Consider the following 26765-nt stretch of genomic DNA (forward strand, 5'->3'; position numbering starts at 1 on the left):
CTGGAAAATATATATATATATACACACACAAATATATATATATATATTTGTATTAGCTATTAGGTTATTGCTTTAAAAATCTCTGTACAAAAACATCCCCAGCACCCAGAAGTACCCCCAGGTACCCCAAAGACACACCTGCACGGGCGCGCCTCTGCCTCGCTCAGGTGAGTGGGGCACCCTAAAAATAACCCCAGGTACCCCCAGAAATACCCCCAGCACCCCGGAAATACCCCCAGCACCCCAAAAATAACCCCAGCACCCCAAAAATAACCCCAGCACCCCAAAAATAACCCCAGGTACCCCAAAAACATCCCCAGCACCCCGGAAATACCCCCCAGCACCCCAAAAATGCACCTGCACAGGGCGCGCCTCTACCTCGCTCAGGTGAGTGGGGGAACCCCAAAAATAACCCCAGCACCCCAAAAATAACCCCAGGTACCCCAAAAATATCCCCAGGTACCCCAAAAATATCCCCAGGTACCCCAAAAATACCCCCAGCACCCCAAAAATACACCTGCACAGGGTGCGCCTCTACCTCGCTCAGGTGCGTGGGGGAACCCCAAAAATAACCCCAGGTACCCCAAAACCACCCCCCAGGACCCCAAAAATATCCCCAGGTACCCCAAAAATACCCCCCAGGACCCCAAAAATACACCTGCACAGGGCGCGCCTCTACCTCGCTCAGGTGAGTGGGGGCACCCCAAAAATAACCCCAGGTACCCCAAAAACATCCCCTGGACCCCAGAAATACCCCCAGGTACCCCAAAAACATCCCCTGAGCAACCCAGAAATATCCCCTGAGGAACCCAAAAATACCCCCCAGCACCCCGGAAATACCCCCTGAGCAACCCAGAAATACCCCTGAGCAACCCAGAAATACCCCCTGAGCTCAGGGACACCTCAAAAATAACCCCCAGCACCCCAAAAACACCCCCAGGACTCAGAGGGACCCCCAGAAATAACCCCCAGCACCCCAAAAATACCCCTGGACCCTGGAAATACCCCTGAGCACCCCAGAAATACCCCCTGAGCACCCCAGAAATATCCCCTGAGCACCCCAAAAATACCCCTGAGCAACCCAGAAATATCCCCTGAGCAACCCAAAAACACCCCTGAGCACCCCAGAAACACCCCCCAGCACCCCACAAATACCCCCTGGACTCAGAGGGACCCCCAGAAATACCCCCCAGCACCCCAGAAACACCTCTGAGCAACCCAGAAATATCCCCTGAGCACCCCAGAAATACCCCCTGGACTCAGAGGGACCCCCAAAAATACCCCCCAGCACCCCAAAAACACCCCCCAGCACCCCAGAAACATCCCTGAGCAACCCAGAAATACCCCCAACACCCCAAAAACATCCCCCAGGACCCCAGAAATACCCCCAGCACCCAGGAAATACCCCCTGAGCACCCCGGAAACATCCCCTGAGCAAACCAGAAACATCCACTGAGCACCCCAGAAACACCCCCTGAGCTCAGGGACACCCCAGAAACACCCCCCAGCACCCCAAAAACACCCCCCAGCACCCCAAAAACACCCCCTGGATCCAGAGGGACCCCAGAAATACCCCCCAGCACACCGGAAACACCCCCTGGACTCAGAGGGACCCCCAAAAATAACCCCCAGCACCCCAGAAATACCCCCTGAGCACCCCAGAAACATCCCCTGAGCACCCCAGAAACACCCCCTGAGCTCAGGGACACCCCAGAAACACCCCCCAGCACCCCAAAAAGATCCCCTGGACTCAGAGGGTCCCCCAAAAATAACACCCAGCACCCCAAAAACATCCCCTGAGCAACCCAGAAATATCCCCTGAGCACCCCAAAAACAACCACCAGCACCCCACAAATACCCCCCACGACCCCAGAAACATCCCCTGGACTCAGAGGGATCCCAAAAATAACCCCCAGCACGCCAAAAACATCCCTTGAGCAACCCAGAAACACCACCCAGCACCCCAAAAACATCCCACAGGACCCCGGAAATACCCCCCAGCACCCCAAAAATACCCCTGAGCGCCCCAGAAATATCCCCTGGACTCAGAGGGACCCCCAAAAATAACACCCAGCACCCCAAAAATACCCCCAGGCACCCCAAAAATACCTCTGGACCCCAAAAATACCCCCCAGGACCCCAAAAATAACCCCAGGCACCCCAAAAACATCCCCCAGGACCCCAAAAATACCCCTGAGCAACCCAAAAATACCCCTGAGCACCCCAAAAACATCCTCTGGACTCAGAGGGACCCCAAAAATACCCCCCAGCACCCCAGAAATACCCCTGAGCAACCCACAAATACTCCCTGAACTCAGGGGCACCCCAAAAACATCCCCCAGCACCCCAGAAATACCCCCCAGCACCCCAGAAACATCCCCTGGACTCAGAGGGACCCCAAAAATACCCTCCAGGACCCCAGAAATACCCCCTGAGCACCCCACAAATACCCCCTGGACTCAGGGGCACCCCAAACACCCCCCAGCACCCCAGAAACACCCCAGAAACACCCCTGGACTCAGAGGGACCCCCAAAAATACCCCCCACACCCCCAGAAACATCCCCTGAGCACCCCACAAATACCCCTGAGCACCTCAAAATCCCAAAGCCCCCCTTTTTCCCAACACCCACCGAGGGGGGGGTCCCTGAAATCCCCCCAAAACCTGCAGAGTGGGTCCCCCAAAATACAAACAACACCCACCAAGGTGGGGAGGGGTCCCCAAAACCCTTGGGGTTCCCTGAACCCCCAAAACCCCAAAGACCCCCCCTTTCCCTGACACCCCCCGGGGTGGGAGGGTCCCCCCTGACACCCCCAAAAAATGGGTTGGGGTACAGAAATGGGGGGGAGGGGGTCTCTCCTGGCACCCCAAAAAGGGAGGTGGGGGTCTCCCCCTTGCCCTGCCCCCCCTCAATGGGGTGGGGGGTCCCCCCTTTCCCAGGGCCACCCCGTGAACCCCCGGGATTACTGCGGATGGACCCCCCTGCACGAGGCCTGCAACCACGGGCACCTCGGTGAGGGGGGCTGGGACCCCCAAATTGGGGAGGGGGGAACGCTGAGGGGGGCTAGGACCCCCCTGCAACCACGGGCACCTCGGTGAGGGGCTGGGACCCCCAAATTGGGGAGGAGGGCTGGGACCCACAAATTGGGGAGGGAGAGGGGAGGGGCTGGGACCCCCTGCAACCACAGGCACCTCGGTGAGGGGGCTGGGACCCCAAATTGGGGGGGAGGGGGCTGGGACCCCCAAGTTGGGGAGGGGGAGGAGGGCTGGGACCCCCTGCAACCACGGGCACCTCGGTGAGGGGGCTGGGGACCCCCAAATTGGGGAGGGGAGGGCTGGGACCCCTGCAACCACGGGCACCTCGGTGAGGGGGCTTTGGGGACCCCAAGTTGGGGAGGGGCTCTGGGAGACCCTCTGCAACCACGGGCACCTCGGTGAGGGGCTGGGACCCAGGTTGGGAGGGGGCTTTGGGGACCCCTGCAACCACTGGCACCTGGTGAGGGTCTAGGGACCCCAAATTGGGGAGGGGCTGCGAGACCCCTGCAACCACGGGCACCTCGGTGAGGGGCTCTGGGGACCCCAAATTGGGGAGGGGGCTTTGGGACCCCCTGCAACCACGGGCACCTCGGTGAGGGGCTCTGAGGACCCCCAAATTGGGGAGGGGAGCTTTGGACCCTGCAACCACGGGCACCTCGGTGAGGGGCTGGGACCCCCAAAGTGGGGAGGGGCTGGGACCCCAAAATGAGGGGAGGGGGCTGGGACCCCCAAAATGAGGGGGCTCTAGGGACCCCCAAATTGGGGAGGGCTCTGGGGACCCCCCTGCAACCACAGGCACCTCGGTGAGGGGCTCTGGGGACCCCCAAATTGGGGAGGAGGGCTGGGACCTCCCTGCAACCATGGCCACCTCGGTGAGGGGCTGGGACCCCCAAATTGGGGAAGGGGAGGGGCTGGGACCCCAAAGTGGGGAGGGGGCTTTGGGGACCCCCAAATTGGGGGAGGGGGTAGGGGCTGGGACCCCAAATTGGGGAGGGGGCTTTGGGGACCCCAGAGTGGGGAGGAAAGGGGGAGGGGCTCGGACCCCTGCAACCACAGGCACCTCGGTGAGGGGCTTTGGGGACCCCCAGAATTGGGGAGGGGGCTCTGGGGACCCCCAGAGTGGGGGAGGGGCTGGGACCCTCCTGCAGCCACGACCACCTCGGTGAGGGGGCTGGGACCCCCAAATTGGGGAGGGGAGGGGCTGGGACCCCAAATTGGGGAGGGGGCTTTGGGGACCCCCTGCAACCACAGGCACCTCGGTGAGGGGGCTGGGACCCCAAATTGGGGGAGGAGGGGCTGGGACCCCCTGCAACCACGGGCACCTCGGTGAGGGGCTGGGACCCCCAAATTGGGAGGAGGAGAGGGTGAGGGAGCTGGGACCCCTGCAGCCACGGGCACCTCGGTGAGGGGGCTTTGGGGACCCCCAAATTGGGGAGGGAGCTGGGACCCCCTGCAGCCACGGGCACCTCGGTGAGGGGGCTTTGGGACCCCAAATTGGGGGAGGGGAGGGGCTGGGACCCCTTGCAACCACGGGCACCTCGGTGAGGGGGGCTCTGGGGACCCCCAAATTGGGGAGGGGGGCTTTGGAGACCCCCCTGCAACCACGGGCACCTCGGTGAGGGGGGGCTGGGACCCCCAAATTGGGGAGGGGGCTGGGACCCCCAAATTGGGGAGGGCTCTGGGGACCCCCCTGCAACCACGGGCACCTCGGTGAGGGGCTCTGGGGACCCCCAAATTGGGGAGGAGCTGGGACCCCCTGCAACCACAGGCACCTCGGTGAGGGCTGGGACCCCCAAATTGGGGAGGGCTCTGGGGACCCCCAAATTGGGGAGGGGAGGGGGAGGGTCCTGGACCCCCTACAACCACGGGTACCTTGGTGAGGGGGCTTTGGGGACCCCCAAATTGGGGAGGGGGACTCTGGGGACCCCCAAATTGGGAGAGGGCTCTGGGGACCCCAAAATGAGGGGGAGGGGAGGGCTGGGACCCCCCTGCAACCACGAGCACCTCGGTGAGGGGGGTGGGTTTGGGGACCCCCAAAATGAGGGGGGTGGTCCCCCAAAGTGAGGGGAGGGAATGGGGAGGGGTCAGGGGCTTCCCCCCACCCCCACCCAGGACCCCTGAGACCCCCTGGGGACCCCCCAAAATCCCCCTGATGGCCCCAAACCTGGGTTTTTCTCAGGCTGGTCTCTGAGGGAACAGGGATGGGACAAGGAGGTGACAAGGACATTCCCAGGGGGACAGGGAGGGGTCAGGGGGTCCTCACCCCCCACCCAGGGACACCAAAACCCCCCTGGGGAACCCCCAAAATCCCCTGATGGCCCCAAAGCTGGGTTTGCCCCGGGATGGTCCCTGAGGGAGCAGGGATGGGATGAGGAGGTGACAAGGATATTCCCAGGGGGACAGAGAGGTGAGGAGGGTCCCCAAGGTGACAGGGAGGGGTCAGGAGGTCCTCACCCCCCACCCAGGGACCCCTGAGACCCCCTGGGGACCCCCCAAAATCCCCCTGATGGCCCCAAACCTGGGTTTGCCCCGGGCTGGTCCCTGATGGAGCAGGGATGGGACAAGGAGGTGACAAGAACATTCCCAGGGGGACAGGGAGGGGACAAGGAAGGGATAAGTGTCCTGAAGGTGACAGGGAGGGGTCAGGGGTCCTCACCCCCCACCCAGGGACCCCTGAGGACCCCCCCAAATCCCTCTGATGACCCCAAACCTGGGTTTGCCCCGGGATGGTCCCTGAGGGAACAGGGATGGGATGGGGGGTGACAAGGACATTCCCAGGGGGACAGGGAAGGGACAAGAAGGATAGTGTCCTGAAGGTGACAGGGAGGGGTCAGGGGTCCTCACCACCCACCCAGGGACACCAAAACCCCCCTGAGGACCCCCCAAAATCCCCCTGATGGCCCCAAACCTGGTTTTTTCTCAGGATGGTCCCTGAGGGAACAGGGATGGGACAAGGGGTGATATGATGCTCCAGGGGGACAGGAGGGGACAAGGAAGGGATAAGTGTCCTGAAGGTGACAGGGAGGGGGTCAGGGTCCTCACCACCCACCCAGGGACACCAAAACCCCCCTGAGGACCCCCCAAAATCCCCCTGATGGCCCCAAACCTGGTTTTTTCTCAGGATGGTCCCTGAGGGAACAGGGATGGGACAAGGGGGTGACAAGGATGCTCCCAGGGGGACAGGGAGGGGACAAGGAAGGGATAAGTGTCCTGAAGGTGACAGGGAGGGGTCAGGGGTCCTCACCACCCACCCAGGGACCCCTGAGACCCCCTGGGGACCCCCAAAATCTCCCTGATGGCCCCAAAGCTGGGTTTGCCCCAGGCTGGTCTCTGAGGGAACAGGGATGGGATGAGGAGGTGACAAGGACATTCCCAGGGGGACAGGGAGGGGTCAGGGGTCCTCACCCCCCACCCTGGGACACCAAAACCCCCCTGGGGACCCCCCAAAATCTCCCTGATGACCCCACACCGGGGTTTTTCTCAGGATGGTCTCTGACTGAACAGGGGTGGGATGGGAGGTGACAAGGATGCTCCCAGGGGGACAGGGAGGGATCAGGGGTCCTCACCACCCACCCAGGGACCCCTGAGACCCCCTGAGGACCCCCCCAAATCCCTCTGATGACCCCAAACCTGGGTTTGCCCCGGGCTGGTCCCTGAGGGAGCAGGGATGGGATGGGGGGTGACAAGGATGCTCCCAGGGGGACAGGGAGGGGAGGAGGGTCCCCAAGGTGACAGGAAGGGGTCAGGGCGTCCTCACCCCCCACCCAGGGACACGAAAACCCCCCTGGGGACCCCCCAAAATCCCCCTGATGGCCCCACAGCAGGGGCTACCCCAGGCATGGGACCCCCGGGCTGGTCCATGAGGGAACAGGGATGGGATGAGGAGGTGACAAGGATGCTCCCAGGGGAACAGGGAGGGGAGGAGGGTCCCCAAGGTGACAGGGAGGGGTCAGGGGTCCTCACCCCCCACCCAGGATCCCCTGAGACCCCCTGAGGACCCCCCAAAATCCCCCTGATGGCCCCAAACCTGGGTTTTTCTCAGGATGGTCTCTGACAGAACAGGGATGGGATGGGGGCTGACCCAGCCCCTGGGGGTGACAGGGGGGTCTCAGGGGGGTGACAAGGACTCTATCTCCCCCCCCCAGAGATCGTGGAGGCTCTGCTGGACGCGGGGGCCGCCCTGGACGACGCGGGGGGCTCGGGCTGCGAGGGCATCACCCCCCTGCACGACGCGCTGAGCTGCGGCCACTTCGCGGTGGCCGAGCTGCTGATCCGCCGCGGCGCCTCCGTGCGCGCCCGCAACGCCAGGGTGGGTGCCCCTGCCCCCTTCCCGCTGCCCCCCACCCCAAACCCAACCCCCTAACCCCTCAGGGACCCCCCTGCCGCAGGGCCAGACCCCGCTGGGCACGCTGCAGGAGTGGGCGCGCACCTACGGCCCCGAGCTGGACCGCGACACGCGGCTGCAGTGCCGAGCCACGCAGAGGATGCTGCTCGACGCCATGGCTGCTCCAGGTGGGATGAAACGACATTCCCGGCAGCCAGGGGGTGCTGGGACCCCTCCTCCTGGTGAGACCCCTCCTCCTGGTGGGACCCCTCCTCCTGGTGAGACCCCTCCTCCTGGTGAGACCCCTCCTCCTGGTGAGACCCCTCCTCCTGGTGAGACCCCTCCTCCTGGTGGGACCCCTCCTCCTGGTGAGACCCCTCCTCCTGGTGGGACCCCTCCTCCTGGTGAGACCCCTCCTCCTGGTGGGACCCCTCCTCCTGGTGATTGGGCAGGTCTCTGAGCTGCTGTTTTTTCCCCCCCACCCCGCAAAGCCCCCCCGGAGTTGTTATAAGTTATTTTTTCTCTGGGATTTTGAAGACGGCCAAAAAAAATACCTGCAGGACAAAGAAATCTAGCAAGAGGTTTTTTATTTTATTTTTACCCATTTCCAGCACTGGGTGCGCCCTTGAATCGTGCAAAGAGCACCCCTTGCTGTTTGAAAACCGCGCTGTTTGTACCCTTTGATGTCAGTTTGTTGAATGTTCATTTTACTGCCCGCTTGTTGCCTTTTTAAAAGGCAATTTCTCTGCTTTGGAGGTGGGTGTTACCTTTTGGCTGGTTGTAACATACCTCCCCTGGGGGGTCTTGCATCATCCTCACATTGCAAGGCATGGAGGGTCTCTCTGTGTACCCACGTGGCACAGAGGAATACAGGGGAATGCAGGAGCAGGGAACTGATCCTTGCCCTGGAATCAGCGCTGGTGAGGCCACACCTTGAGTATTGTGTTCAGTTCTGGGCCCCTCAGCTCAGGAAGGACCTGGAGGGGCTGGAGCAGGTCCAGAGAAGAGCAACCAGGCTGGGGAAGTTGAGCACAAGTCCTATGAGGAGAGGCTGAGGGAGCTGGGATTGTTTAGTCTAGAGAAGAGAAGGCTTAGAGGTGACCTCATCACTCTCTTCAACTACCTGAAGGGAAGTTATAGCCAGGTGGGGGTTGGTCTCTTCTCCCAGGCAACCAACAACAGGACAAGGGGACATGGGCTCAAGCTCTGCCAGGGGAAGTTTAGGTTAGATGTTAGGAAGAAATTCTTTACAGAGAGGGTGATCAGGCATTGGAACGGCCTGCCCAGAGAGGTGGTGGATTCACCATCCCTGGAGGTTTGTAAAAAGAGATTGGACATGGCCCTTAGTGCCATGATATAGTAATTAGAGTTGGATCAGGGGTTGGACTTGATGATCTTGGAGGTCTTTTCCAACCCAATCTATTCTATGATTCTATGATTTTTATTCATAATTTGTTCCCGGCCACGAAAGATCCCCCGGTGAGAGGTCCAGATAGGACCCTTCACCTTGCAGCCCCCACGGCACGCCTATAAGTCAGTAAATATCCAGAAATAGTGCTTTTGTTCGTTTTGATTTGCTCGGAATAAAAGCAGCTCCTCGATTTTTCCACAGAGCCGTCGCAGGAGTCGCTGTTCGACGCGGAGCTCTCCGAGCGCCTCATCCCGGAGTCTCCGCCGTGCTCTCCGGAGCGTCCCGGGAATGGGGATGGGAATGGGGATGTCCCTTCCTCGCCTTCCTCACCCTCCTCTCCCTCCTCTCCGGGGAGGAAGCGCCGCTGCCTTCCGGAGGCCGGGAACCCGCAGGAGCAAGGGGAGGAGGAGGAGGATGAGTTGGGAGCCGCCATCCGCAGCTTGGGCAGCGCCAAATCCATCCTGGGCGGCACCAAATCCATCCTGGGCGGCACCAAATCCATCCTGGCCGGAGCCAACCCCGCCCTCGGGAGCTCCAAACCCGCCCCGCGGGCGGCGCCGCTCCCGGCCCTCATCCCCGCCCAGGAATTCCTGGAGCAGGAGGATTGGCTGGAGGACGACCTGGGAGGGGCCCGGGGGACCCGCAAGAGGCCGCGCCGGGAGCCCCGGGATGGTCCTGGGATCAGGAGGAGGAACCGGGATGGGCCTGGGAGCGGCGGGATCAGGAGGAGGAACCGGGATGTGCGGAGGCTCCGAGGGGAGAGGATCCCCAGGGTCCCCCCGGGGCGATCCCGGCCCCCCGAGGAGCCCGGGAGTGACCTGGGGCAGGAGGGGGAGGAGGGCGAGGGGAGCATCCCAGATCCAGGGGTGGCCCCGGATCCAGCGGTGCCTCCGGATCCAGCGGTGCCCCCGAGTCCAGCGGTGCCACCGGCGCCACTGCCCACCCTGCGCGTCCGTGTCCGTGTCCAGGACAACGTTTTCCTGATCCCGGTGCCCCTGAGGTGAGTGGGGGGATCCTCCCCGATTCCAGACCCCCCCCGGTGTGTCCTGGTGCCATTCCCACGCCATTCCCACGCCATTCCCTGCCCTTCCTGGCCGTTCTCCCCCCGTTCCTGGTCCTGTTCCCATTCCCATGCCTTGTACCATTTCCGTGCTATTCCCACCCCATTCCTGGTACTGTTCCTGCCCCATTCCTGGAACCATTCCGACCCCATTCCTGCACCATTCCCATGCCATTCCCACACCACTTCCACACCATTCCCATGCCATTCCCACACCACTTCCACACCATTCCCATGCCATTCCAATGCCATTCCCACACCACTTCCACACCATTCCCACACCATTCCTACCCCATTCCTGGTGCCATTCCTGCGCTGTTCTTGCACCATTCCTGATACCATTCCCTGTACCATTCCCTGTACCATTCCCACCCTATTCCCGGTGCCGTTTCCACCCTGTTCCCAGTGGCATTCCCACCCCACTCCCAATGCCATTCCCACCTGCCATTCCCATCCCGTTCCCAATGGCATTCCCATCCTGTTCCCAGTGCCATTCCTGCCCAGTTCCCAATGGCATTCCCACCCCACTCCCAATACCATTCCCAATGCCATTCCCACCCCATTCCCATACTCTCCCCCATTCCCACACTCCCCACCCATTTCCACTCTCCCCCATTCCCACACTCTCCCCCATTCCCACTCTATTCCCCCCATTCCCATTCCCACTCTCCCCATTCCCACTCTCTCCCACTCCCACACTATCCCCATTCCCACTCTCCCCCATTCCCAGTGCCATTCCCCCCATTCCCACTCTCTCCCACTCCCACACTCTCTCCATTCCCACTCTCCCCATTCCCACTCTCTCCCACTCCCACTCTCTCCCCCATTCCCACTCTCTCCCCCATTCCCACTCTCTCCCCCATTCCCACTCTCTCCCCCATTCCCACTCTCTCCCACTCCCACTCTCTCCCCCATTCCCACTCTCTCCCCCATTCCCACTCTCTCCCACTCCCACTCTCTCCCCCATTCCCACTCTCCCCCATTCCCACTCTCCCCATTCCCACTCTCCCCATTCCCACTCTCCCCATTCCCACTCTCTCCCACTCCCACTCTCTCCCCCATTCCCAGTGCCATTCCCCCCATTCCCACACTCCCCCATTCCCACACTCTCCCCATTCCCAATGCCATTCCCCCCATTCCCACACTCTCCCCATTCCCACTCTATTCCCCCCATTCCCATTCCCACTCTCCCCCATTCCCACACTCTCTCCATTCCCACTCTCTCCCACTTTTTCCCCCATTCCCACTCTCTCCATTCCCACTCTCCCCCCCATTCCCACACTCTCCCCATTCCCAATGCCATTCCCCCATTCCCACACTATTCCCCCCATTCCCACACTCTCCATTCCCACTCTCCCCATTCCCACTCTCCCCCATTGCCACTCTCTCCCACTCCCACACTCTCCCCATTCCCACTCTCTCCCCCATTCCCACACTATTCCCCCCATCCCCGCTCTCTCCATTCCCACACTCTCCCTGTTCCCACTCTCTCCATTCCCACTCTCCCCATTCCCAATGCCATTCCCCCCATTCCCACTCTCTTCCCATTCTCACACTCTCCCCCATTCCCATTCTCCCCATTCCCACTCTCCCCCCCATTCCCACACTCTCCCACTCTCCCCCATTCCCAGTGCTATTCCCCCATTCCCACACTCTCCCCATTCCCACTCTCTCCATTCCCACTCTCCCCATTCCCACACTCTCCATTCCCACTCTCCCCATTCCCACACTCTCCCCATTCCCACTCTCCCCATTCCCACTCTCCCCATTCCCACAGTCTCCCCATTCCCACTCTCCCCATTCCCACTCTCCCCATTCCCACACTCTCCATTCCCACTCTCCCCATTCCCACTCTCCCCATTCTCACTCTCCCCATTCCCACAGTCTCCCCCATTCCCAGTGTCATTACCCGCATTCCCACACTCTCCCCATTCCCACACTCTCCATTCCCACTCTCCCCATTCCCACACTCTCCCCATTCCCACTCTCCCCATTCCCACAGTCTCCCCCATTCCCAGTGTCATTACCCCCATTCCCACACTCTCCCCATTCCCACTCTCCCCATTCCCACACTCTCCCCATTCCCACACTCTCCCCATTCCCACACTCTCCCCATTCCCACTCTCTCCCCCATTCCCACTCTCTGCATTCCCACTCTCCCCCATTCCCACTCTCCCCATTCCCACTCTCCCCATTCCCACTCTCCCCATTCCCACACTCCCCCCTTCCCACTCTCCCCCCCATTCCCAGTGCCATTCCCCCATTCCCACTCTCTCCCTGTTACCACACTCTCCCCACTCCCCCCCATTGCCACACTCTCCCCATTCCCAGTGCCATTCCCCCCATTCCCACACTCTCCCCCATTCCCACTCTCCCCATTCCCACTCTCCCCATTCCCACTCTCCCCCATTCCCACTCTCTCCCATTCCCACTCTCTCCCATTCCCACACTCTCCCCCATTCCCAGTGCCATTCCCCCCATTCCCACTCTCCCCATTCCCACTCTCCCCATTCCCATTCCCACTCTCCCCATTCCCATTCCCACTCTCCCCATTCCCATTCCCACTCTCCCCATTCCCATTCTCATTCCCACTCTCCCCATTCCCACTCTCCCCATTCCCACTCTCCCCCATCCCCATTCCCACTCTCCCCATTCCCATTCCCGCTCTCCCCATTCCCACTCTCCCCATTCCCACTCTCCCCATCCCCATTCCCACTCTCCCCATTCCCACTCTCCCCATCCCCATTCCCACTCCTTCCCCCATTCCCACTCTCCCCATTCCCACTCTCCCCATTCCCACTCTCCCCATTCCCACTCTCCCCATTCCCAGTGCCATTCCCCCCATTCCCACTCTCCCCATTCCCACTCCCCCCATCCCCATTCCCACTCTCCCCATTCCCACTCTCCCCACTCTCCCCATTCCCATTCCCACTCCCCCCCATTCCCATTCCCACTCTCCCCATTCCCATTCCCACTCTCCCCATTCCCACTCTCCCCATTCCCATTCCCACTCTCCCCATCCCCATTCCCACTCTCCCCATTCCCACTCTCCCCATTCCCACTCTCCCCATTCCCACTCTCCCGCATTCCCACACTATTCCCCCCATTCCCATTCCCACTCTCCCCATTCCCACTCTCCCCATTCCCACTCTCCCCATCCCCATTCCCACTCTCCCCATCCCATTCCCACTCTCCCCATTCCCACTCTCCCCACTCCCACACTCTCCCCCATTCCCACACTCCCCCCCATTCCCAGTGCCATTCCCCCCATTCCCACTCTCCCCATTCCCACTCTCCCCATCCCCACTCTCCCCATCCCCACTCTCCCCATTCCCACACTCTCCCCCCCATTCCCAGTGCCATTCCCCCCATTCCCACTGTCCCCATTCCCATTCCCTCTCTCCCTGTTCCCAGCGAGCCGCGGGCGGTGTCGTGGCTGGCGGATCGCGCTGCCGAGCGGCACTTCCAGGCCTCGGGGACGCTGCCCAAGCTCATCCTGAAGAAGGAGGGGGCTCTGCTGGCCCCCCAGGACCTGGTGGGCGACGTCCTGCAGAGCAACGAGGAGGTGGGGGCAGCCCTGGCAGCTTCCCGGGAAAACTCCGGGTGGGGGTGGCCCCAGGACCCCCAGTCTGGGTTGGGATTGGCCCCAGGACCCCTGTTCCGGGTGGGAGATGGTCCCAGGACTCCCAATCCGGATGGGAGATGGCCCTAGGACCCCCATTCTGAGTGAGAGGTGGTCCCAGGACTCCCAATCCGGATGGGAGATGGCCCCAGGACCCCCATTCTGAGTTGGGGGTGGCCCCAGGACCCCCAGTCTGGGTTGGGGGTGGCCCCAGGACCTCCATTCCGGTTGGGGGTGGCCCCAGGACCCCTAATCTGGGTGGGGAATGGTCCCAGGACCCCCATTCCGGGTGGGAGATGGCCCCAGGACCCCCATTGTGAGTTGGGGGTGGCCCCAGGACCCCCATTCTGAGTGGGAGATGTTCCCAGGACCCCCATTCCGGGTGGGGGGTGGTCCCAGGACCCCCATTCTGGGTGGGGATTGGCCCCAGGACCCCCAATCCGGGTTGGGGTTGGCCCCAGGACCCCCATTCTGTGTTGGGGGTGGTCCCAGGACCCCTGTTCTGGGTTGGGGGTGGCTCCAGGACCCCCAATCCGGGTGGGAGATAGTCCCAGGACCCCCAATCTGGGTAGGGGCTGGCCCCAGGACCCCAGTTCTGGGTGGGGGGTGGCCCCAGGACCCCCATTCCTGGGTGGGGGGTGGCCCCAGGACCCCCAATCTGGGCGGGGGGTGGCCCCAGGACCCCCATTCTGGGTAGGGATTGGCCCCAGGACCCCCAATCTGGGTGGGAGATGGCCCCAGGACCCCCATTCTGGGTTGGGGGTGGCCCCAGGACCCCCATTCTGGGTTGGGGGTGTCCCCAGGACCCCCAGTCTGGGTTGGGATTGGCCCCAGGACCCCTGTTCCGGGTGGGAGATGGTCCCAGGACTCCCAATCCGGATGGGAGATGGCCCCAGGACCCCCATTCTGAGTGAGAGGTGGTCCCAGGACTCCCAATCCGGATGGGAGATGGCCCCAGGACCCCCATTCTGAGTTGGGGGTGGCCCCAGGACCCCCAATCTGGGCTGGGGGTGGCCCCAGGACCCCCAGTCTGGGTTGGGGGTGGCCCCAGGACCTCCATTCCGGTTGGGGGTGGCCCCAGGACCCCTAATCTGGGTGGGGAATGGTCCCAGGACCCCCATTCCGGGTGGGAGATGGCCCCAGGACCCCCATTGTGAGTTGGGGGTGGCCCCAGGACGCCCATTCTGAGTGGGAGATGTTCCCAGGACCCCCATTCCGGGTGGGGGGTGGTCCCAGGACCCCCATTCTGGGTGGGGATTGGCCCCAGGACCCCCAATCCGGGTTGGGGTTGGCCCCAGGACCCCCATTCTGTGTTGGGGGTGGTCCCAGGACCCCTGTTCTGGGTTGGGGGTGGCTCCAGGACCCCCAATCCGGGTGGGAGATAGTCCCAGGACCCCTAATCTGGGTAGGGGCTGGCCCCAGGACCCCAGTTCTGGGTGGGGGGTGGTCCCAGGACCCCCATTCTGGGTGGGGCGTGGCCCTAGGACCCCCAATCTGGGTGGGGGGTGGTCCCAGGACCCCCAATCTGGGTGGGGGGTGGCCCCAGGACCCCCATTCTGGGTGGGGCGTGGCCCTAGGACCCCCAATCTGGGTGGGGGGTGGCCCCAGGACCCCCATTCTGGGTTCGGGATGGTCCCAGGACCCCTGTTCCGGGTGGGAGATGTTCCCAGGACCCCCATTCCGGTTGAGGGGTGCCCCCAGGACCCCCATTCTGGGTTGGGGGTGGTCCCAGGACCCCCATTCTGGGTGGGGGGTGGCCCCAGGAGCCCCAATCTGGGTGGGGGGTGGTCCCAGGACCCCCATTCTGGGTGGGGGGTGGTCCCAGGACCCCCAATCTGGGTGGGGGATGGTCTCAGAACCCCCAGTCTGGGCCAGGGGTGGCCCCAGGATCCCCATTCCAGGTTGGGGTTGGCCCCAGGACCCCCATTCTGGGTAGGGATTGGCCCCAGGACCCCCAGTCCGGTTGGGGGGTGGTCCCAGGACCCCCATTCTGGGTGGGGGGTGATCCCAGGACCCCCAATCCAGGTGGGGGGTGGCCCCAGGACCCCTATTCTAGGTTGGGGGTGGCCCCAGGACCCCCATTCCGGGTGGGGGGTGGCCCCAGGACCCCTAATCTGGGTGGGAGATGTTCCCAGGACCCCCATTCCGGGTGGGAGATGGTCCCAGGACCCCCATTCTGGACTGGGGGTGGCCAAGGACCCCCATTCTGGGTAGGGATTGGCCCCAGGACCCCCAATCCGTGAGGGGTGTCCCCAGTGACGGATTTGGGGCTGGGGTCTTGGGCTGCAGGTGCTGGCAGAGGTGCAGGGCTGGGACCTGCCCCCGCTCCCCCAGCGGTACCAGAGGGCCTGTGACAGCCTGGGAGTGGGTGAGGACCCCCCAGACCCTCCCCAAAGAGAGGGGGGACACCCCCTGTCCCCCCAGCCTCCCCACCCACCCCTTTGGGGACCCTCATCCCCTCCCTGTCCCTTCCTTGTCCCTTTGGGAACCATCCCAGGGGTCCAGTTCCCCAGGAAAACTCCTGTCCCTGGTTGGTCTGGGGGTGTCAGCAGGATTAGGGGTGCCTGGGGGTCTCAGGGGTCCCTGGGTGGGGGTGAGGACCCCTGTCCCCTCCCTGTCCCCTGCCCACCCCTTTGGGGACCCTCCTCCCCTCCCTGCTCCCTCAGGGACCATCCCAGGGGTCCCGTGTCTGGAGGGGAGGAGATCCTGGGCCATGAGGGGCATTTGGGGGTCTCCAGGGGGTCTCAGGGCTCCCTGGGTGGGGGGTGAAGACCCCTGTCCCCTGCCCACCCCTCTGGGGACCCTCATCCCTTCCCAGTTCCCTCAGGGATCATCCTGGGGGTCCCACGCCCGGGCAGCCCTGCTGTGGGGCCATCAGGGGATTGGGGATGTCTCAGGGGTCCCTGGGTGGGGGTGAGGACCCTGTCCCCCCCAGCCCCCAACCACCCCCTTAGGGACCTCCTCCTCCCCTGTTCCCTCCCAGCCCCCACCCACCCCTTTGGGGACCCTGCACCCTCCCTGTCCCCTGCCCACCCCTTTGGGGACCCTGCACCCCTCTCTGTCCCCCAGCCCCCCACCCACCCCTTTGGGGACCTTCCTCCCCTCCCTGTCCCCTCCCTGCTCCCTCAGTGCCCATCCTGGGGTGCTCGGGGTGCTCTCCCCCTCCCCAGACACCCCTGGATCCCCCAGACCCACCAACACCCCCAAACGCCCCCTCTTCCCCCCACCCTTTGGGGACCCTGCTCCCCTCCCTGTCCCCTCCCTGCTCCCTCAGTGCCCATCCTGGGGGTGCTCGGGGTGCTCTCCCCTCCCCCAGACACCCCCTGGATCCCCAGACCCACCAACACCCCCAAACGCCCCCTTTCCCCCAGCCCTTTGGGGACCCTGCTCCCCTCCCTGTCCCCTCCCTGCTCCCTCAGTGCCCATCCCGGGGTGCCCGGGTGCTCTCCCCTCCCCCAGACACCCTCCAGATACCCCCAGCCCCACCAACACCCCCCACACACCCCCTTTCCCCCACTCCACCCTTTGGGGACCCTGCACCCCTCCCTGTCCCCCCAGCCCCCCACTCACCCCCTTTGGGGACCCTGCACCCCTCCCTGTCCCCTCCCTGCTCCCTCAGTGCCCATCCCGGGGATGCCCGGGTGCTCTCCCCACTCCCCAGACACCCCCCAGACACCCCCCAGACCCACCAACACCCCCAAACGCCCCCTTTCCCCCAGCCCTTTGGGGACCCTCCTCCCCTCCTGTCCCCCCAGTCCCCACCCACCCTTTTAGGGACCCTGCAACCCTCCCTGTCCCCTCCTGTCCCCTCCCTGTCCCCTCCCTGCTCCCTCAGTGCCCATCCCAGGGTGCCTGGGTGCTCTCCCCACTCCCCAGACACCCCCAGACACCCCCAGACCCACCAACACCCCCAAACGCCCCCTTTCTCCCCCACCCTTTTAGGGACCCTCCTCCCCTCCCTGTCCCTCCCTGTCCCCTCCCTGCTCCCTCAGTGCCCATCCCAGGGGTGCCCTGGGTGCTCTCCCTCCCCAGACACCCCCAGACACCCCAGACCCACCAACATCCCCTTTTCCACCCCCAGCCCCCACCCACTCCTTTGGGGACCTTCCTCCCCTCCCTGCTCCTCAGTGCCCATCCTGGGGTGCCCGGGTGCTCTCCCCACCCTCCCAGACACCCCCAGACCCACCAACACCCCCAAACGCCCCCTTTCCTCCCCCACCCCTTTGGGGACCCTCCTCCTCCCCTGTCCCCTCCTTGTCCCCTCCCTGCTCCCTCAGTGCCCATCCTGAGGGGTGCCCGGGTGCTCTCCGACACCCCCCAGACACCCCCAGACACTCCCAGACCCACCAACACCCCCTTGCCCCCTTTTCCCCCCTCAGCCCCCACCCACCCCTTTGGGGACCCTGCTCCCTCAGTGCCCATCCTGGGGTGCCCGGGTGCTCTCCCCCCTCCCCAGACACTCCCCGGACACCCCCAGCCCCACCAACACCCCCCATTTCCCCCAGCCCCCCACCCGCTGCTGCTGCAGGTGCTGGAGCTGCAGGGCGCGGGCCCCGCTCTGGGGGTGCGGGGTGGGCTGGCCCTGCGTGCCCCGCAGGTGCCGCCCCTGCTGCGGGCGCTGCGGCTGCAGGAGTCGCTGCGGGAGCTGCGGCTTCGCGGCTGCGCCATCGCCGACCCCGCCGCCCCCGAGCTCTGGGCCACGCTGGCCACCCTGCCCCGCCTGCGCCTGCTCGACCTGGCCGGCAACCGGCTCAGCGCACGCGGCCTCCTCCCGCCCGGCCACGGCACCTTCCAGGTACGGGAGCGGCACTAAAGCCTGCTTTTGGGGGGCACTAAAGCCTGACTGACTTTGGGGCACTAAAGCCTGACTGTGGGGCACTAAAGCCTGACTGACTTTGGGGCCCTAAAGCCTGAGTCCCAGCCCCCACAGGATACAGGTGCAGGATCGGCCCTAAAGCCTGACTGTGGAACACTAAAGCCTGACTTTGGGGCCCTAAAGCCTGACTGTGGGGCACTAAAGCCTGACTGACTTTGGGGCCCTAAAGCCTGACTGACTTTGGGGCCCTAAAGTCTGACTGTGGGGCACTAAAGCCTGACTGACTTTGGGGCCCTAAAGCCTGACTTTGGGGCACTAAAGCCTGACTGTGGGGCACTAAAGCCTGACTTTGGGGCACTAAAGCCTGACTGTGGGGCACTAAAGCCTGACTGACTTTGGGGCACTAAAGCCTGACTGACTTTGGGGCACTAAAGCCTGACTGACTTTGGGGCACTAAAGCCTGACTGACTGTGGGGCACTAAAGCCTGACTGACTTTGGGGCACTAAAGCCTGACTTTGGGGCACTAAAGCCTGACTGTGGGGCACTAAAGCCTGACTGACTTTGGGGCACTAAAGCCTGACTGTGGGGCACTAAAGCCTGACTGTGGGGCACTAAAGCCTGACTGTGGGGCACTAAAGCCTGACTGTGGGGCACTAAAGCCTGACTTTGGGGCACTAAAGCCTGACTGTGGGGCACTAAAGCCTGACTGACTTTGGGGCCCTAAAGCCTGACTTTGGGGCACTAAAGCCTGACTGTGGGGCACTAAAGCCTGACTGTGGGGCACTAAAGCCTGAACCCCAGCCCCACTGGGCTCCAGGTATGGGATCGGCCCTAAAGCCTGACTTTGGGGTCCTAAATCCTCAGCCCTGGCCCCCACAGGATACAGGTACGGGCTCGGCCCTAAAGCCTGACTTTGGGGCCCTAAATCCTGAACCCCGGCCCCACTGGGCTCCAGGTACGGGCTCGGCCCTAAAGCCTGACTTTGGGCCCTAAATCCTGACTTCAGGGCCCTAAATCCTGAGACCCAGCCCCCACGGGCTACAGGTATGGGGTTGGCCCTAAAGCCTGACTTTGGGGCCCTAAATCCTGACTTTGGGGCCCTAAAGCCTGAGCCCCAGCCCCAGCGGGCTCCAGGTATGGGATCAGCCCTAAAGCCTGACTGGGGGGCCCTAAATCCTGAGCCCTGTCCCCACCAGGCTCCAGGTACGGGATCAGCCCTAAAGCCTGACTTTGGGGCCCTAAAGCCTGACTTTGGGGCCCTAAATCCTGAGCCCTGTCCCCACCAGGCTCCAGGTACGGGATCCACCCAAAATCCTGCCTTTGGGCCCCTAAATCCTCTCTCTGTTCCCTAAACCCTTTATCTGCTCCCTAAATCCTGACTCCCGTGTCTGTGTGTCCATCCCTGACCCCCCGTGTCCGTGTGTCCCCCCCATGTCTGTGTGTCCCCCATGTCCGTGTGTCCCCCCATGTCCGTGTGTCCCCCGTGTCCGTGTGTCCCCCCCCGTGTCCGTGTGTCCCCCGTGTCCGTGTGTCCCCCCCATGTCTGTGTGTCCCCCATGTCCGTGTGTCCCCTTGGTGTCCATGTGTCCCCGCAGAGCCTGCAGGAGCTGGACCTGAGCCTGAACCCTCTGGGCAGCAGCGGCTGTGGGGCCGTGGGGCGGCTGCTGCCGTCCTGCCCCGCGCTGGCCACGCTGCTGCTGCGGGGCTGCGGCCTCTGCCACGCCCTCCCGCTGCCAGGTGAGACCCCCGGGTCCCTCTGGGGACCCCCCGTGTCCCTGTGGTGACCCCCAGTGACCCTCAGTGACCCCCCCAGTGTCCCTGGGTGACCCCCAGTGACCGTCAGTGACCCTCAGTGTCCCCCGTGCCAGGCACGTCCCCGCTGCGGACGCTGTCCCTGTCCTGCAACGCGCTGGGCCCCGCGGGGACCCCACAGTGACCCCCCGTGTCCTGTCCCTGTGGTGACCCCCTGGTGACCCCCAGTGTCCCTGCAGTGACCCCCAGTGACCCCCAGTGACCCCCAGTGCCCCCCATGCCAGGCACGTCCCCGCTGCGGGCGCTGTCCCTGTCCTGCAACGCGCTGGGCTCCATGTGGTGTCCCCATAGTGACCCCCCGTGTCCTGTCCCTGTGGTGACCCCTTAGTGACCCCCAGTGTCCCTGGGTGACCCTCAGTGACCCCCAGTGACCCTCAGTGACCCCCCCGTGTCCTGTCCCTGTGGTGACCCCCAGTGACCCTCAGTGTCCCCCAGTGACCCTCAGTGACCCCCAGTGTCCCTGGGTGACCCCCAGTGTCCCTGCAATGACCCCCAGTGCCCCCCGTGCCAGGCACGTCCCCGCTGCGGGCACTGTCCCTGTCCTGCAACGTGCTGGGCCCTGCGGTGACCCCATAGTGACCCCCCATGTCCTGTCCCTGTGGTGACCCCGAGTGTCCCTGGGTGACCCTCAGTGTCCCCCTGGTGACCCCCAGTGACCCCATGGTGCCCTCATGCCAGGCACGTCCCCGCTGCGGGCGCTGTCCCTGTCCTGCAACGCGCTGGGCCCCGCAGGGACCCCACAGTGACCCCCCGTGTCCTGTCCCTGTGGTGACCCCCTGGTGACCCCCAGTGTCCCTGCAGTGACCCCCAGTGACCCTCAGTGACCCCCAGTGCCCCCCTGTGCCAGGCACGTCCCCGCTGCGGGCGCTGTCCCTGTCCTGCAACGCGCTGGGCCCCGTGGGGACCCCATAGTGACCCCCCATGTCCTGTCCCTGTGGTGACCCTCAGTGTCCTGTCCCTGTGGTGACCCCTCAGTGACCCCCAGTGTCCCTGTGGTGACCCCGAGTGTCCCTGAGGTGACCCCTCAGTGACCCTCAGTGACCCCCAGTGTCCCCCGTGCCAGGCACGTCCCCGCTGCGGGCGCTGTCCCTGTCCTGCAACGCTCTGGGCCCCGCGGTGTCCCCATAGTGACCCCCCATGTCCTGTCCCTGTGGTGACCCCCTGGTGACCCCCAGTGTCCCTGCAATGACCCCCAGTGTCCCTGGGTGACCCTCAGTGACCCCCAGTGCCCCCCGTGCCAGGCACGTCCCCGCTGCGGGCGCTGTCCCTGTCCTGCAATGCGCTGGGCCCCGTGGGGACCCCCTGGTGACCCCCCGTGTCCTGTTCCTGTGGTGACCCCCAGTGTCCCTGTGGTGTCCCCCCAGTGACCCCCAGTGCCCCCCGTGCCAGGCAGGTCCCCGCTGCGGGCGCTGTCCCTGTCCTGCAACGCGCTGGGCCCTGCGGTGACCCCATAGTGACCCCCCATGTCCTGTCCCTGTGGTGACCCCAAGTGTCCCTGGGTGACCCTCAGTGTCCCCTGGTGACCCCCAGTGTCCTGTCCCTGTGGTGACCCCAAGTGTCCCTGGGTGACCCTCAGTGACCCTCAGTGACCCCCAGTGCCCCCCGTGCCAGGTACGTCCCCGCTGCGGGTGCTGTCCCTGTCCTGCAATGCGCTGGGCCCCACAGTGTCCCCATAGTGACCCCCAGTGTCCTGTCCCTGTGGTGACCCCTTAGTGACCCCCAGTGTCCCTGCAATGACCCCCAGTGCCCCCCGTGCCAGGCACGTCCCCGCTGCAGGCGCTGTCCCTGTCCTGCAATGCGCTGGGCCCCGCGGTGTCCCCATAGTGACCCCCAGTGTCCTGTCCCTGTGGTGACCCCTCAGTGACCCCCAGTGTCCTGTCCCTGTGGTGACCCTCAGTGTCCCTGCAATGACCCCCAGTGTCCCTGGGTGACCCTGAGTGACCCCCAGTGCCCCCCGTGCCAGGCACGTCCCCGCTGCGGGCGCTGTCCCTGTCCTGCAATGCTCTGGGCCCCGCGGGGAACCCACGGTGACCCCCAGTGTCCTGTCCCTGTGGTGACCCTCAGTGTCCCTGCAATGACCCCCAGTGACCCTGTGGTGACCCTCAGTGACCCCCAGTGCCCCCCGTGCCAGGCACGTCCCCGCTGCGGATGCTGCCCCTGTCCTGCAACGCTCTGGGCCCCGTGGGGACCCCACGGTGACCCCCTGTGTCCTGTCCCTGTGGTGACCCTCAGTGTCCTGTCCCTGTGGTGACCCCTCAGTGACCCCCCATGCCCTGTCCCTGTGGTGACTCCGAGTGTCCCTGAGGTGACCCCCTGTGCCCTGACCCCCCAGTGACCCTCAGTGACCCCCAGTGTCCCCCGTGCCAGGCACGTCCCTGCTGCGGGCGCTGTCCCTGTCCTGCAACGCTCTGGGCCCCGCGGCCCTGGGGGGGCTCCTGAGGGGTCTCCCGGCCCCGGGAATGCAGCGCCTGGAGCTGGGATCCGTCACCACATCCCCCTCCCCCGGCATCGGCAGCATCGTCCGCTCCTACCTGGAGCAGGTGAGGGCACGCGGGGACACGGGAGGGGGGACACGGAGTGCTGGGGACACTGGGGACAGGGAGTGCTGGGGACACGGGAGGGTGGGGACACGGAATGCTGGGGACACTGGGGACAGGGAACGGGACAGGGAGTGCTGGGGACACGGAATGCTGGGGACACAGGGGACACGGAATGGTGGGGACAGGGAGTGCTGGGGACATGGAATGCTGGGGACACTGGGGACATGGAATGCTGGGGACGTGGAATGCTGGGGACACGGAATGCTGGGGACAGGGAGTGCTGGGGACAGGGAATGCTGGGGACAGGGAGTGCTGGGGACAGGGAGTGTTGGGGACAGGGAATGCTGGGGACAGGGAATGTTGGGGACATGGAACGTGGGGACAGGGAGTGTTGGGGACAGGGAATGCTGGGGACAGGGAATGTTGGGGACATGGAATGCTGGGGACAGGGAGTGCTGGGGACATGGAATGTTGGGGACAGGGAATGCTGGGGACAGGGAATGTTGGGGATGTGGAATATTGGGGACATGGAATGTTGGGGACGTGGAATGCTGGGGATGTGGAATGTTGGGGACACGGAATGTTGGAGACATGGAATGTTGGGGACAGGGAATGTTGGGGATGTGGAATATTGGGGACAGGGAATGTTGGACACACGGAATGTTGGGGACAGGGAATGTTGGAGACATGGAATGTTGGGGACATGGGGATGGGGACATGGTAGATGTTGGACACATGGAATGCTGGGGACAGGGAATGCTGGGGACATGGGGACAGGGACATGGTAGATGTTGGAGACAGGGAATGTTGGACACGTGGAATGTTGGACACACGGAATGTTGGGGACAGGGAATGTTGGAGACATGGAATGTTGGGGACATGGGGATGGGGACATGGTAGATGTTGGACACATGGAATGCTGGGGACATGGAATGCTGGGGACAGGGAATGTTGGGGACATGGAATGTTGGGGACAGGGAATGTTGGGGACAGGGAATGCTGGGGACATGGGGTCAGAGGGCACATGGGGGATGTTGGGGACATCAGGGAATTATAGACATGGGGGACACGGGAACATCTGGGACACAGAGGGGACATGGGATGGGGACACTGTTGGGGACAGGGGGTGCACAGGGACAACATGGGGGATGTTGGGGACACGGGGACAGTGGGGACACAGGGGACAAAGGAGATAACGGGGACATTGGAGACACGGGGACAGAGGGGACATTGGGATGTTGACGGACATGGGGGGTGCCATTCCCGGGGTGGTGCCTTTCCCAGGGGGATGGTGCCATTCCCGGGAGGACGGTGACATTCCCAGGGGGACGGTGCCATTCCCGGGGTGGTGCCATTCCCAGGGGGATGGTGGCATTCATTCCCAGGGGGACAGTGACATTCCCAGGGGGACGGTGCCATTCCCAGGGGGATGGTGGCATTCCCAGGGGGATGGTGGCATTCCCAGGGGGACGGTGACATTCCCAGGGGGATGGTGCCATTCCTGGGGTGGTGCCATTCCCAGGGGGACGGTGCCATTCCCAGGGGGATGGTGACATTCCCTGTGCCCCCCACAGGACGGCTGTGCCCTGAGTCACCTCACGCTCTCCGGGAACCACCTGGGGGACGAGGACATTGAGGAGGTGGCCAGGTGAGGGGACAGGGGACAGCTGGGGGGTCCTGGCAGCAGGACCCTCCCCCTTCCCATCCCGATGGAGACCCCAACAAGGACACTGGGAATGATGGGAACCCCCCTTGGGGACAACGGGACCTTCCTGGGGACAACAGAACCCCCCTTGGGGACAATGGGGTGACAGTGGGGACCCCCTGACTCTCTCCCCTCAGGTCCCTCCCGTCGTGCCCATCCCTGGTTTCCCTGGATCTCTCGGCCAATCCCGGGATCAGCACCGAGGGCCTGCGGACGCTGCTCGGGGCCCTGGAAAAGCGGAGCCGGGGGCTGGAATTCCTCAGCTTGGCAGGTGGGAATTGTCACTGTCCTGGTGTCACTGACCCTGTGTCACTGTCCTTGGTGTCACTGTCCCCATGTCACTGTCCCCTGTGTCACTGTCCCCGGTGTCACTGACCCTGTGTCACTGTCCTTGGTGTCACTGTCCCTGTGTCACTGTCCTTGGTGTCACTGTCCTTGGTGTCACTGTCCTTGGTGTCACTGTCCTTGGTGTCACTGTTCCTGTGTCACTGTCCCGGTGTCACTGTCCCTGTGTCACTGTCCCTGGTGTCACTGTCCCTGTGTCACTGTCCCCGTGTCACTGTCCCTGTGTCACTGTTCCTGTGTCACTGTACCCATGTCACTGTCCCGGTGTCACTGTCTTGGTGTCACTGTCTTGGTGTCACTGTCTTGGTGTCACTGTCCTTGGTGTCACTGTCCCTGGTGTCACTGTCCCTGTGTCACTGTCCCCGTGTCACTGTCCCTGTGTCACTGTTCCTGTGTCACTGTACCCATGTCACTGTCCCGGTGTCACTGTCTTGGTGTCACTGTCTTGGTGTCACTGTCTTGGTGTCACTGTCCTTGGTGTCACTGTCCCTGTGTCACTGTCCCCTGTGTCACTGTCCTTGGTGTCACTGTCCCTGTGTCACTGCCCCCTGTGTCACTGTCCCCGTGTCACTGACCCCGTGTCACTGTCCTTGGTGTCACTGTCCCCGTGTCACTGACCCCGTGTCACTGTCCTTGTGTCACTGTCCCTGTGTCACTGTCCCTGTGTCACTGTCCTTGGTGTCACTGTCCTTGGTGTCACTGTCCCTGTGTCACTGTCCCTGTGTCACTGTCCCCGTGTCACTGTCCTTGGTGTCACTGTCCTTGGTGTCACTGTCCTGGTGTCACTGTCCCTGTGTCACTGTCCCTGTCACTGTCCCTGTGTCACTGTCCTTGGTGTCACTGTCCCCGGTGTCACTGTCCCCATGTCACTGTCCTTGGTGTCACTGTCCCTGTGTCACTGTCCCCGTGTCACTGTCCCCGTGTCACTGTCCTTGGTGTCACTGTCCTTGGTGTCACTGTCCTGGTGTCACTGTCCCTGTGTCACTGTCCCCGTGTCACTGTCCTTGGTGTCACTGTCCCTGTGTCACTGACCCTGTGTCACTGTCCTTGTGTCACTGTCCCTGTGTCACTGTCCCCTGTGTCACTGTCCTTGGTGTCACTGTCCTTGGTGTCACTGTCCTTGGTGTCACTGTCCCTGTGTCACTGTCCCCATGTCACTGTCCTTGGTGTCACTGACCCTGTCACTGTCCCTGTGTCACTGTCCCTGTCACTGTCCCTGTCACTGTCCCTGGTGTCACTGTCCCTGTGTCACTGTCCCCCGTGTCACTGTCCCCCGTGTCACTGTCCTTGGTGTCACTGTCCTGGTGTCACTGTCCCCGTGTCACTGTCCTTGGTGTCACTGTCCCTGTGTCATTGTTCCTGTGTCACTGTCCCCGTGTCACTGTCCCCTGTGTCACTGTCCCCTGTGTCACTGTCCCTGTGTCACTGTCCCCGTGTCACTGTCCTTGTGTCACTGTCCTTGGTGTCACTGTCCTTGGTGTCACTGTCCTTGGTGTCACTGTCCCCGGTGTCACTGTCCCAGTGTCCCTGTCCCCGTGTCACTGTCCTTGTGTCACTGTCCTTGTGTCACTGTCCCTGTGTCACTGTCCCTGTGTCACTGTCCCCGTGTCACTGTCTCGGTGTCACTGTCCCTGTGTCACTGTCCTTGTGTCACTGTCCTTGTGTCACTGTCCCCGTGTCACTGTCCCTGTGTCACTGTCCCTGTCACTGTCCCTGTGTCACTGTCCCCGGTGTCACTGTCCCTGTCACTGTCCCCTGTGTCACTGTCCCCGTGTCACTGTCCCTGTGTCACTGTCCCTGTGTCACTGTCCCCTGTGTCACTCTTCCTGTGTCACTGTCCTGGTGTCACTGTCCTTGGTGTCACTGTCCCTGTGTCACTGACCCCCCCCCTTCCCCAGGATGCTCCGTGGGGCCCCTGGACGAGCCCACCTGGACCAGGAGCACGGGGATGATCCGGGATCTGCGGCTCTGCGGGCGCCGCGTCCGGAGCGACCAGAGGCTCTTCTGGAAGGGCCCCTGAGGGCACTGGGAGGGACTGGTTTTAACTGGGGGATCCCCATTGGACCCAGCCCCGGCAGGATCATTACACCCCCT

General features: G+C 63.5%; 1 protein-coding gene across 1 annotated transcript; it reads left to right on the plus strand.

The window, feature by feature from the left end:
- The first annotated feature begins 313 nt into the window (after positions 1–313).
- LOC126649865 (tonsoku-like protein) lies at positions 314–26754 on the plus strand. Its single transcript, XM_050334217.1, has 13 exons — positions 314–387; positions 2940–3012; positions 7181–7344; positions 7424–7799; positions 8972–9770; positions 13245–13395; positions 15742–15820; positions 17958–18247; positions 19865–20006; positions 22449–22621; positions 24196–24269; positions 24464–24597; positions 26570–26754. Exons 1-13 carry the CDS (start codon positions 352–354, stop codon positions 26689–26691), a joined length of 2613 nt encoding a protein of 870 aa, XP_050190174.1. The 5' UTR covers positions 314–351; the 3' UTR covers positions 26692–26754.
- The last annotated feature ends 11 nt before the right edge of the window (positions 26755–26765 follow it).

The sequence above is a fragment of the Myiozetetes cayanensis genome, unplaced genomic scaffold, assembly GCF_022539395.1.
Source record: "Myiozetetes cayanensis isolate MyiCay16 unplaced genomic scaffold, myiCay2020 scf509, whole genome shotgun sequence".
NCBI lineage: Eukaryota > Metazoa > Chordata > Aves > Passeriformes > Tyrannidae > Myiozetetes > Myiozetetes cayanensis.